The following is a 12,740-nucleotide window of genomic DNA, read 5'->3' on the forward strand; positions in this document are numbered from 1 at the left end:
AAACCGAAATGTATGAAATGCGATAAACCTTTTGTGGAATTGATGCGCTAGGCAAGGTCACAATACAGTTATTGACATGCTGTATATCATCTTGTTAACTTAAACATTTCGAAAATACTCTAAATGCACTAAATTACTTTTATCTTAATGTTATTCACCCACAGACGTTACAAGGTGCGTCTTTTATAATTTCAATAACTGTATGACATTCTTAATTACGCTGGCATCCTAGAAATGGTATAGAAGCAAATGGAGTGGGTCTATCAGGTGTGCTAATATGTGGACCAGCTAGGCTACTTAGGTTGTTTGTTTTTTTATTTATTTTAGTGTGTTCATCTTTATTTGACGCCTCCGGCCTGCCATTTACGAAAATAACTTGAAGTATTTTAGCACAAATCTGCTCTCAGGAGATTCGCTTTTGCACCGGAAATAAGTCTCAATAAATGTTGCGTGCCCTTGTAGCGTGTAAAGTTGTGCATGACAGCCCAGTATTGTTCAAACGTTGTCTTTTCACCGCTGATAATCTCAGTTTCGTGCGGATACATTAATTTTTTTTTCTATTGTCACTAACAGGGTGACAACGGCGGGCTGTCTTTTTCGCATGCCCGGCTTTCAGCAGGCCGTCGATGCATTCTACCGCGCTTTGCCTGGGTTTGCGCGCTTGAGGAACACGAGTCGTCGAAGTGTGATCATCGAAGGTAAGGATATGCGCGGAAGGGGGGACAACGGAAGGATCTCCCTGCCGTTCTCACCTTGTCAGTGGCTACTCGTAATCTCAATAATTCTACCGGTTAAGATGTGAAAGGATACGACATTCAAGCCTATTTTCTGCCTCTTCTAAATCTATGTCTTTGTGGCGCCGCTCATGCTAAGGTTTTTAACCTTGGATTGCTCATGTATTTGATTTTTTTCTTCTTTACAATTTTATATATATTGTCTATAAGCTTGGACCGTTGACGACTTACTTCGTAGACACAAGTCGGAGACGAAAGACTGTTTATAATCCTTTCACCAGACATGCTCTATGGCAGAGTGGTGAGAAATTTCAACATTGTAGAAACAATATTGTGTTCGGAAGTGTAAGCAGAAACATAGCGAAACGCTCACGGCCTATAAATACCATTTCACTTTTGCTGGCAGCGGCACTTATGGAAACGCCAAATAAAAGTGAAGTTTGCGGGTTGTTTCTCTCGAATAAGTTTTAGATACAGCAATAATTCAGTCACTACAAAATCGTGCCCACTTGTTGTTTTTGGAAGCTGTCTACCACTCTTAATTCCACTGTGCTTTTTCATGAAAATTATCCCGTTCTTTGTTGTTTTCTCGTAAACTCATGTTAACAGCCTCCAATCGTTTTTAATCCTCATGAAACGTTTCATTAATTTGCAGCAGTAACTCACATGTAAGGAATCAAATTTTAAGTGGCATTTGTTTCTTCTAGGAATCAACAGTTGTGTTTACAGTTGCCCTTTCAGGCGATTCCTCTGAAATACCTTAGATGTGAAACACATATATTATTTTCAAAATTTGTTTTGACAACCTACAGAAAGTCTACATCTCCTCAAAACCTCCTGAATGTCTGCATGACAACAAAGACGATCGCGAGAGTTTTAGCGTCATATATATATTTCCCAACTCTTAGCGCCTTCTAAAGTTTGCCGGGGATCGGGTGCTTTATGTTATACTCTCGGTGAAGAAACAGAAGCAACATTTTTGAGGAGTAAATTTCGAGATGAAATTATTTCCGTTATTCATCGGAAGCTTGGTAACATTGCTAATCCTTTGAAAAAAAAGTGTGAGAGATTAGAAACCACGACGCACCAAACATCTGACTGAGGTGGGGTCTTAACAATTACGGCTATAAAAAAAATCTAAGTTTATTTGGCGGCGTCCCGGTCACCTATTGACAACGACAGTCGTTAAAAAATAGGCCAAACTAGGGACACTAACGGGACCCAGAGTTTACGACTCGCCAAATGAACGTATCCTGTGTTCTTAACGACCGCCGCCTCTCGGAAGGAAATTGTTGGGGAAAGGGTGGAGTGTTGATGAGAGTCGTTCCACAGGGGGGCGGCGCAATACCTCCTAGAAGACAAAGCTTGCGGGTCCCGAATCCGCCCCAGGCGGCATTAAAACACTGAAGCGCGAAGACAGTCGCCACAAAGCATCAGCTACGCAGGTTTTGTCTTTTAGATGGTATTGGGCGCGGCGGCCCAGGTTGCTCTTCTTCTGGTTTGGGGCCGTGGCTCTAGGGCGCCAGGTAGCACTGGGGACGACCGGACACCTCGACCATCCTCGTGTCTAGGTCCTGCAGTGCTCGCACCAGGGAGTTGTCGCATCGCCAGGGATTTCCTGCATGAAAGGAAGAGATAGAGGGAAAGTTTGGCGGATTGCTTCTTACCGTAGAGGGCACACAAAATTAACGATAAAAATTGCGATCGACAGACAACAATATGAACAGATTGTTCATAATGCTTGTCCAAGTAGGCCACTTTACTATTTTAGTTTAAGAGATAGACCGAATATGAGCGAGCTATATTTTTTCTTATAATTTAAATTAGCGTATTTTGAGCACTACGGCCCGCGGATTGTATACACGTTTAATAAACATTTTCAACTTCATCTGGTGTGGACAATCTAGAGGTGCGGACTAGGCGTGGATTTGTTTTTCCCCTAGATTATTATTTATAACGAGACCTGAAAGGTCTTTTTCAGACAGAGGACGCTTATGATGGTTTATACACGCTGCAAGCGTCTTTGACAGCTTATGAAGCAGGCATTTGTCTAGAGAAACTTGTACATGCTTTACTAGGTGCGGATATGAACAAGATACGAACTACTTAAGGAAAATGGTTTCCCTTAATATCGGTTTAGGTATAGGTTTGTGCAGTCATATGCAATAATAGTACATAGAAACTGCGTTAAATTTGGCATTGCATTTAGAACCAAATTATATTCGTGAACTGTCGTTCGCTCTTTGGTACTGATTTATATCACTTCTTTTTCAGTGTACAAGGTAATAGACGGTAGACGCATATGAATGTGCTTAAAACGCACTATGACTGAGCGGAACCTTTTTATCTGGAAAAAAAGACTGAGGTTGGTCAACAAAATGGTTTTATTTGTATTTTGCTAGATTCATTAACATGTTTCCGTCTACTTTGCAGCTTTATCGCAAATTGTTGTATTGGAAGGGCAATAATGAAAAAAAGTAGAGTACACATTGAGGCATTTTCATGTTGATAAATATGTAAAACAAAACAAAGACATCTGAATACTATACCACGCAGTTTTTGGAACAACGAAACATTGAGCATATTTAACGTTACATCTAAATGATAACATTGCTTTTGTGGAAGAACTTAATTGCTTGAACTCTCCGTCCAGCTTCTTGTGCAACTTTGGCAAGGCTAGCATAATATTCGTGGCCTTGTCAAAGCTGAATACTTGCTCGAGCGTACGCAAATGACACGCAAGACGTAACGACGTGCTCGCGCTGCCACGAAGGCCTGGAGCACTCTGAAACTAAGCTAGCCTCAACAACGTAGAAGACAAAAAGACAACATAAACATTCACTTGGAGATTTCTTCTTTTCTTTTCAGGACATGTGCGTTCGGATTCATATTTATTCTAGAGCGCAGCTCTTATGGCTCGTTCACACTTGCGAAATGCGCACTCGCCGCCGACTGGATTCGCTCGCCGAAAAAAGATCGGGCCGCTCACATTCGTTGCCGCCTCCGGAGTGCGCGGCGCGCCGTGTCTTGCTGTTTCCCGAACACACGTGAGCTGACAAGAGCTCCCAAACCTCCTCCTTGCCCGCGCGCGTCTCGCTGCCATCGTCGCCAGCTCGTCAGCGGGGATCTGACGTCAGCAAGCGCCACTTCCCCGTGCGTTCTGATTGGCTTGCGGCGAGCGAATTTTTTTTTTTTCCGGCGTTCAAAATTGGTCCCAGAGCGATCTCGCTCTCCACCGAAAATTCTGCCTGCTTTCGTCGCCCGGCGTCAGAATTCTAGCGAATCCGGCCGCCGGTTCGCAAGTGCGAACGAGGCATTAGGGGCTAGTTCCCTTCTTTTGCGGCGTCGGCGTCGCCGTCACCGTAACCGGAGGAGAAGGAGGAGAAGGGGAGGGTATGGGGGAAGGGGGGAGGATACAAAGAACTGTTCTGTCCTCCTCCATATCCTTTCCTCCTCCTCCGTACCCACCCGCCTTACTCCATACCCTCCACTCCTTCTCTTCCTCTGTACTCTCCCCTGCTCCTCTATACCCTCCCCTCCTCCTCTTTCGTACCCTCCCCTCCTTCTCCCCCTCCGTATCCTCCTCTCTTCCTCCTCCTGCATAGCCTCCCCTCCTCCTCCTAGAAACGTCACCGGCAGCTACATTTGTATATATATATATATTTCTAAAATTCTTTAGCACGGTATGTCGCAAAATCGCAATACCTCAAGAGCTCCGCTCTAATTTCGCATCACAAAGAGTTGTAAATGTCTTATTTATACACCAACTCATGTTTACAAACAAACCGGAGCGCCCGGAGCGCCCCTAGCGGACGCCACCGGCGCCGCGCATGCGCGATAGGGGTGTGGGCAAGGAGCTCTCTGTCGCCCATAAAGAAACCATTGAAATGCGATGTTGTCGGCGTCGGTGTGAGTCCCCCTGCCCTTTTTCACGTTCGAATTGTTGGTTCTACGTCTTCCTGGCGATGTCTAACTAGGCTTGAGCGGCGTCAGCGAAATTACCGAGGCTCGTTACACCGCAAAACTTCGCGTGAATAATGTGACATGTGGCGATTCATTCCGCGTGGACGCCGCAGATAGTACTCTAAAGCCTGATTCGCATGATGAGATTTCGCTCGGAATTTTCAGTCGCGACGCCGCTCGGGCTGCAAAAGCGTGAACCGTAGCTGAGGTGGTCGACAACGATACTGACAATCGCAAGCAGAATCGGACCAACTGAATTAGGCATAACAAGTCGGTGTTGGTCACTGGTAACAATGACCAACATCTCCTTGTATCTACTGTTTACATCGAGCCCGCTTACCAACCGTCAAATTTAAGTCTCTTGAGGCTTGCACTCACTTCTTATCGCAAATACCGGGCCAACATTTTGTGTACGGACCGGCGTCGTCTAAGAGAGCAGACGACAAGCAGAAACGTTTCAAAGAGCAAATGACAGTTCGAACGATCAGGCGGCCGTTCGAACTTGAAGGTGGACTGAACGTAGTCCGCAGGTGGTCCGCACAACTTAACAGTTTTCTGGCGTTCATGTTGGAACAAAACAAATAAATCTGATGACCACAAGTATCAGTGAATTCAACCCAAAATGCTTCCCGCCCCAGCAATCGTTGTCCGACGGCGTCTGCTTTTCCCTTTTCACGGCACATATCCAGATTCTCGGACGAACCGAGCACGTGAAAACTGACCTTCACACCTTTCTCGACACTTTTGGTACGGCCCCAGTCGCGGCGTTTTGACGAAAAGGCAGGTTTTTGTCTAATTCCTTTCAAAACAACGCAGGAATGCACGTCTGGCATGGGGACTTCTGCCCACAGCCCCAGACCGGAAGTGCGACCGACGCGCCACCACCGCGCCGTGACGTCACAGAGATGAGTTCGTGTATAGAGTGCAGCTCTTACGCGCCCGTTTCCAGCGTGAGTGTCGTCACCGTCGCAGTCGGCGGAACCGCGCACACTGGATTATGGGAATAATGCAAGCGGGATTAACCGCGCGTTGCATTATTGGAAAATTTCTCTACTAAATGTAGCCGAAACATTTTCGCAAAATTTCCCAATTAAAATTAGTGTGAAAATTTTCCAGCTAAATCTAGCGGGAAAATTTTCCTTCTAGCTTTAGCGGGGAAATTTTGCGAAAAATTAGCGGGAAAATTTTCCCGCTAGAATTAGCGCAAATATGTCCCCGCTAAATCTAGCGAAAACATTCTCACGCTAACTTTAGCGGAGAAATTTTGCGAGAATTTTACTGCTAGCTTTACCGGGGAAATTTTCCCATAATGCAACGCTAATTTAACTTTAAATTTCCCCGCTAAATTTAGCGGAAAATTTTCCCGCTGTTTAATGGAAAAATTTCCGTTGAACTTAGCAGAGAAAATTTTCCCGCTAAATTCAGCGGGTAAATTTTCCCGCTAAATATAGCAGGACAAGTTTTCCGCTAAACTTTGCGGGAAATTTTTTCTGCTAAATTTAGCAGGAAATTGCGGGGAACATTTTCCGCTACGTTTAGCGGGGAAACGTTACCGATAAATTTAGCAGGAACTTTTCCCACTAAATTTAACGGAAAAACGTTTTCCGCTAAATTTAGCGAAAACATTTCCCTACTAAATTTATCTGGGAAATGTTCACTAAGTTTAGCGGAAAATTCAGCGAAAATTTCTCGCTGAATTAGAGGGGAGCTGGAGAGGAGGGCACGGAGGGGGTGGAGGGGCCGGGCATACCTTCCCCTCCGTAGCCTCCCCTCCTCCTCCTCAACGGCTGCGCTCTAATTCGGCATTACAGAGAATTGTAAACGTCTTTTATTTTTTGATTCAATAAATACTATTTTCGTTGAGGAAAGTTGCATTGTTACTAAGTGAATAGGCAAATATAAACGCTGCATACAAAAGCACGTTGAAGTTTTCCACTTTCAAATTTCATATCGTACCAAAAATGTGAATCCTATACGTGTTCATTTTTTGTTTTGCTCAATATCGATCGAAAAAAACCCACGTGTATATAATAAAAAATACACGCAACTCAACAGGTAATTTTGAGGGTCGAAGTGTTATCTCCTTTGAGTTTTCCGTTTCGTTTCTTCATCGATCGTTATTTTAGCATCGAACAAGTTCGGAGGGTATTGACTTTAATGAGACATATTGTCACGGGTGGTGACCAATAAACAATAAATAAACAGAAAGAAATAAATGTTTAATGTGGCGAACTTGTGCCAAAAATAAAAGGGTACAAAAGATAATAACGGAGCGTCGCGGGCGTCGAAGTCGGCGTAGCAGCAGAGTCGAACGCTAGGCGAAAACTGACTCCGGCTTGCCCGCGGAGCCGCTTTTGTACACACGTTGGCTTCTGGAGCATTCGACGTAGAAGGTTCGACGCGTAGAACATTCTGACCTCGAATCAGCTAGACGGTTCTCGATTTCACCAGAACATTACATTACAGTGTTACCAAAAATGCATAGCCGCGGCCAGGAATCGAACCCTGGCCCTTCGCGGGGGAGGCAAGCGCGATAACCGTTAGGCTACGGCCGCGCTGCATACGTGGCGCGCGGCATTACTCCCCCCTTAAAAAGTGCATCGCCCCGATGCATCCCAAAACAAAACAAAGCACATAAAAAGAACGGCAAACTAAAGAGTCACTCTAAACACATAAGATCCACAGTCCTATCGAGCATAGTACGGCTTCAGGCGCACGACGTGGACGACTTCAGGTCGTGGTGGGCGGCGTGATGATGTTCTTGTTCCGTCGGGCATCACCTCGTAGTTCAGCTCGCCGAGGCGACGAAGTACCTTGTATGGTCCAAAGTATCGTTTCAGCAGTTTCTCACTGAGGCCGCGGCGACGGATGCGCGTCCACACCCACACCCTGTCTCCGGGCTGGAAGTGAACGTCCCTGCGACGAAGGTTGTAGCGGCCCGCGTCGACGCGTTGCTGGTCTTGAATCATGAGTCGGGCGAGCTGGCGGACTTCTTCGGCGCGTTGAGCAACCGCCTGGGCGTCGTCGCTCTCATTGTCACATGGCTCATGGGGCAGCATTGCGTCCAACATGGTAGTTACCTTCCGACCATGTACCAGCTGGAAAGGGGTGAATCCAGTGGTCTCCTGAACCGCCGTATTGTAGGCGAACGTGACGTAGGGCAGCACCTCGTCCCACGTCTTGTGCTCTACGTCGACGTACATAGAGATCATATCGGCGATTGTCTTGTTGAGTCGCTCGGTCAGCCCGTTGGTCTGCGGGTGGTATGCAGTGGTTCGACGATGGCCGGTGCCACTGAGACGAAGGATCTCTTGCGTCAGCTGGGCCATGAACGAAGATCCGCGATCTGTAATCATAACTTCGGGAGCGCCGTGCCGGAGGACGATGTACTCGATGAAAAACTTGGCGACTTCCACAGCAGTCCCTGAAGGAAGAGCTTTCGTTTCGGCGTACCGCGTGAGATAATCTGTGGCGACGATGATCCAGCGGTTCCCCGACGTCGAAGGCGGAAAAGGACCAAGTAGATCCATTCCGATCTGCTGGAAGGGTGTAGTTGGAGGAGAAATGGGCTGCAGAAGTCCGGCCGGCCTCGTCGGTTGTTTCTTGCGTCGCTGGCACTCGTGGCATGATCGTGTGTATAGGTGGACGGCCTTGGGGAGCTTCGGCCAGTAATACTTTTCACGAATACGGGCCAGTGTCCGGCTGTAACCAAGGTGTCCGGATGTCGGGTCGTCGTGGCAGGCTTGGAAGATCTCCTCTCGAAGGTCACTCGGGATTACCAGCAACCACGGTGTGTTGTTGTCGCCGAAGTTCTCTTTGTAGAGTACACCTTGTCGGATGGCGAAGGTCGGCAGTACTCGTGAGAAGACTCGTGGCACGGTACTCCTGCCCCCTTCCAGGTGCTCGATTAATGCGCGCAGCTCAGGATCGTCCCGTTGACGTCGTGCCATATCGTCGGTGTTCACTGCTCCTAGGAAGCACTCGTCGTCAATGTCGTCGCTGCAGCCGGAAGGGGTTTCGACGGGGGCTCTGGACATGCAGTCGGCGTCGCTGTGCTTGCGGCCTGACTTATAGACCACTGTCATGTTGAACTCTTGTAGTCGAGACTCCATCGAGCGAGGCGTCCTGACGGGTCCTTCAGGTTCGCAAGCCAGCAGAGCGAGTGGTGGTCCGTGACTACACGGAACGGGCTCCCGTACAAGTACGGAAGAAACTTCGTTATTGCCCAGACGACCGCAAGGCATTCTTTCTCAGTCGTAGAGTAATTTTTCTCCGCCTTGGACAATGCCCGACTTGCGTAGGCGATGACTCGCTCGATGCCTTCTTGCACTTGGACTAGTACTGCGCCCAGTCCCGCGTTACTTGCGTCCGTGTGAATTTCTGTTTCCGCATCCTGGTCGAAATGTCCAAGCACAGGAGGAGTCTGGAGTCGTCGTTTCAGTTCGTCGAATGCCTGCTGTTGCTCCTCGGCCCATTCGAACTTCTCGGCGTCCTTCGTGAGATTCGTAAGTGGTGCGGAAATCCTTGCGAAATCCCGAACGAAGCGTCGATAATAGGCACAAAGTCCAAGGAATCTTCGCACGGCCTTCTTATCTGTCGGCGCTGGAAATGCCGCGACGGCGCGAGTCTTCTCGGGGTCTGGGCGGACGCCTTCGTTACTGACCACGTGGCCAAGGAACTTCAGTTCGTCATAGGCGAACCGGCACTTTGACGGCTTGAGTGTGAGTTCGGCGGTCTGAATGGCTTGAAGAACAGCTCGGAGTCGTCTCAAGTGCTCGTCGAAGTCAGCTGAAAATACTACGACGTCGTCAAGGTAGACGAGACAACTCTGCCACTTCAGCCCTGCCAGTACGGTGTCCATGACACGCTGGAAAGTTGCTGGCGCCGTGCATAGTCCGAAGGGCATCACCTTGAACTCGTACAGTCCATCCGGCGTGACGAAGGCTGTCTTCTCTCGGTCCCGTTCGTCGACCTCGATTTGCCAGTAGCCGCTCTTCAGGTCCATCGATGAAAAGTATCGAGAGTGGCGCAGCCGGTCTAGAGTGTCGTCGATGCGGGGGAGTGGGTAGACGTCTTTCTTCGTAACCGTGTTGAGCTGCCGGTAGTCCACGCAGAACCGAAGAGTTCCGTCCTTCTTCTTAACCAGCACGACTGGAGAGGCCCATGGACTGCTTGAAGGTTGGATTATGTCGTCATTCAGCATCTCTTGAACTTGCTGATGGATCACCTCCCTTTCCTTAGCGGAGACTCTGTACGGCGATCGATGCGCAGGGCGCGCGTCGTCCTCGGTAACGATGCGGTGCTTGGCAACCGCGGTCTGGCGCACCTTCGACGACGTCGCAAAGCAGTCGCGGTATTCGGCGAGGAGGTTAACCAGCTGACGCCGTTTCGGGTCCGGAAGCTTAGGGTCAACGTCGAGCTGCGCTGGCGACGTACTGTCTTGCTGGGGCGGCGGGAATTCGTCAGTAATCGCGGTGATTTCGGCGGGGTTTCGGAGTTTCTCGACGTGGCCCACGGCTGCACCTTTCGTGAGGTGTTGCGTTTCGTTTCGGAAGTTCATCACGAGGGCCACAGTCCGCCCATCCTGAAGTTCAGCTACTCCCCTTGCGACGCCTATGCCTCTTCCCAGGAGCAATTGGAGGCTTCCCTCGAGAAGAACTTCGCCGCAGGAAGCTTCGTCGATCCCGACAAGTACGAAAACACTCGACCGCGGTGGTAGGTTTACGTGGTTTGCGAGGACTCGGACCGTGGGTGACGTCGCTTGGGGTTCCTCCGCTGGTGGAGCAGGTTTTCGTAGCGTCAGCCGGTTTGTTCCGAGGTCGATGACGGCGCCATACTCGCAGAGAAAGTCCATTCCGAGGATAACGTCCCTCGAACAGTCTTGCAGAACGACGAACTTTACAGGGCACGTTTCACCGTGGATCTCGACGCGACCAGTGCATCTCCCGACTGGTGTGATGAGATGTCCTCCGGCGGTTCGTATTTGGGGTCCTTCCCACGGCGTCATGACTTTTCGAAGGCGGCGGGAGAGCCTCCCACTCAAGACTGAATAGTCTGCTCCGGTGTCCACGAGTGCCGATGCGTCGTGGCCGTCGATGACGACGTTTAGGTTGTTGGACACCGTTGCAGGGGCGTCGTAGCGATGCGTGGCGTCGGGAGAGTGGGAGCGCTCCGGCGTTCTTGGAGGCTCTTTACTCGGGTCGTCTTCGGCAACGGCACCTCCAGGCGTTGCCGCACTTAGTTTTCCCGCCGAGATAGGGGAGACAGGCTGTCACGGCGCGACCGACGGGATGGCGACGCGGAACGTCGGGGGGATGGAGAACGGGAACCTCGTGGTGCTGTGGGCGCTGGTGACGGAGGGCGACGGAGGTGTTCCTCGATGTCCCTTGGTCGTTCTCCAACACGAGGTCGACGGTCGTTTGGAGTGAATCCTCGCAGGCCGAGCTGGCGGTAGGGGCACCTTCGGTAAACGTGGTCAGCCTCCCCGCAGTGGAAGCACACCGGGCGTCCGTCATCCGTGCGCCACACGTCGGTCTTTCGAAGTCCACGCTGCTCTTGGCGCGGCGTGTACTGCGGCGAAGAGGCTTCTCGTTGGGGTGCAGATGGGTACTGCCGAGCAATAGGAGGCTGCGGACGACGAACAGCGGCGGCATAGGTCACAGCTGGTGGTTCCGGTGCGGCGTCGGCGAGAACGCAAGGCTGGAGCGCTTGCTGGACCTCTTCTCGAACAATCTCGGCGATCGAGAGTGAAGCTGGACGTTCGGCGGCAGGTATCAGCTTCTTCAGTTCTTCACGGACGATGTCCCGGACTATTTCTTGGATCCCCGGAATATTGGGGCTGAGGGCGCAGCTTGACGGCGTGGGTGCAGCGACGGCAGGAGCTCGATGGAAGTGAGCGGCTCGTGCTTGCAGGGCCCGTTCAATGTTGGTCGGCTCTGTTACAAACGTTTCGACGGTGGTCGGCGGGTTGCGGACGATGCCTCCGAAGATGTCATCTCGTACGCCTTGCATCACGATCCGCAACTTCCTTTCGTCGGTGGCTTGAGGGTCGGCGCGAGTGACCAGGCGCAGGACATCCTCGACGAAACTGGTGATGGTCTCGTTTGCGCCCTGGGTTCTCATTCGAAGAAGGTCCTCGGCCCTCTCCTGTCGATACTGGTTAGTGAAAGTTCGCCTCAACTCATTCTTGCAGGCGGTCCACGAGATCAACGAAGTCTCCCGATTCTCGAACCAGTGCCTGGCCGTTCCTTCGAGCGCGAAGTAAACGTTCTGCAGGCGCTGGTCGTCCGTCCATCGGTTGTGCTGGGCCACCCGCTCGCACTGTTGAAGCCAGTCCTCGACGTCTTCGTGGGCGTCCCCGTGGAATGGCGTCGGAGTCCGGGGTGTGACGGGCAGGTAGATGAAGGCAGGAGCGGCCGGGGTCTGCGACTGGTTGGCCACCGTCGTCTTCTTCGGCTTGGGCTTGTCCAGTAACGAACCGTATTCAGGATCCTCTCCCTTGATGCGCCGGCTGGTCCGAGTTTCGGGTTCCGCGGGGACTGGTCTCCTCACTGGGCTTCGAACTGGACTTGCACTGCGGGCTCTTGGAGGGGAACGCTGCACGGGCATGCGGTACCCCGCACCTCCACCAAAATGTCACGGGTGGTGACCAATAAACAATAAATAAACAGAAAGAAATAAACGTTTAATGTGGCGAACTTGTGCCAAAAATAAAAGGGTACAAAAGATAATAACGGAGCGTCGCGGGCGTCGAAGTCGGCGTAGCAGCAGAGTCGAACGCTAGGCGAAAACTGACTCCGGCTTGCCCGCGGAGCCGCTTTTGTACACACGTTGGCTTCTGGAGCATTCGACGTAGAAGGTTCGACGCGTAGAACATTCTGACCTCGAATCAGCTAGACGGTTCTCGATTTCACCAGAACATTACATTACAGTGTTACCAAAAATGCATAGCCGCGGCCAGGAATCGAACCCTGGCCCTTCGCGGGGGAGGCAAGCGCGATAACCGTTAGGCTACGGCCGCGCTGCATACTTGGCGCGCGGCAA

The 12,740-nt window shown here is 50.6% G+C and overlaps 1 protein-coding gene across 1 annotated transcript in view; it reads right to left on the reverse strand.

The window, feature by feature from the left end:
- Positions 1-1,567: 1,567 nt before the first annotated feature.
- Positions 1,568-12,740, reverse strand: part of LOC8050955 (leucine-rich repeat-containing protein 15) — a 65,219-nt gene continuing 54,046 nt past the window's right edge. Inside the window, exon 2 of the mRNA XM_029990420.4 lies at positions 1,568-2,352. Coding sequence (XP_029846280.2) covers positions 2,249-2,352 — 104 coding nt within the window. The 3' untranslated portion in view covers positions 1,568-2,248. The remainder of the gene's footprint in view (positions 2,353-12,740) is intronic.

This window comes from Ixodes scapularis, unplaced genomic scaffold (assembly GCF_016920785.2).
Source record: "Ixodes scapularis isolate PalLabHiFi unplaced genomic scaffold, ASM1692078v2 PGA_scaffold3__209_contigs__length_174095766, whole genome shotgun sequence".
In the NCBI taxonomy this organism is placed as follows: domain Eukaryota; kingdom Metazoa; phylum Arthropoda; class Arachnida; order Ixodida; family Ixodidae; genus Ixodes; species Ixodes scapularis.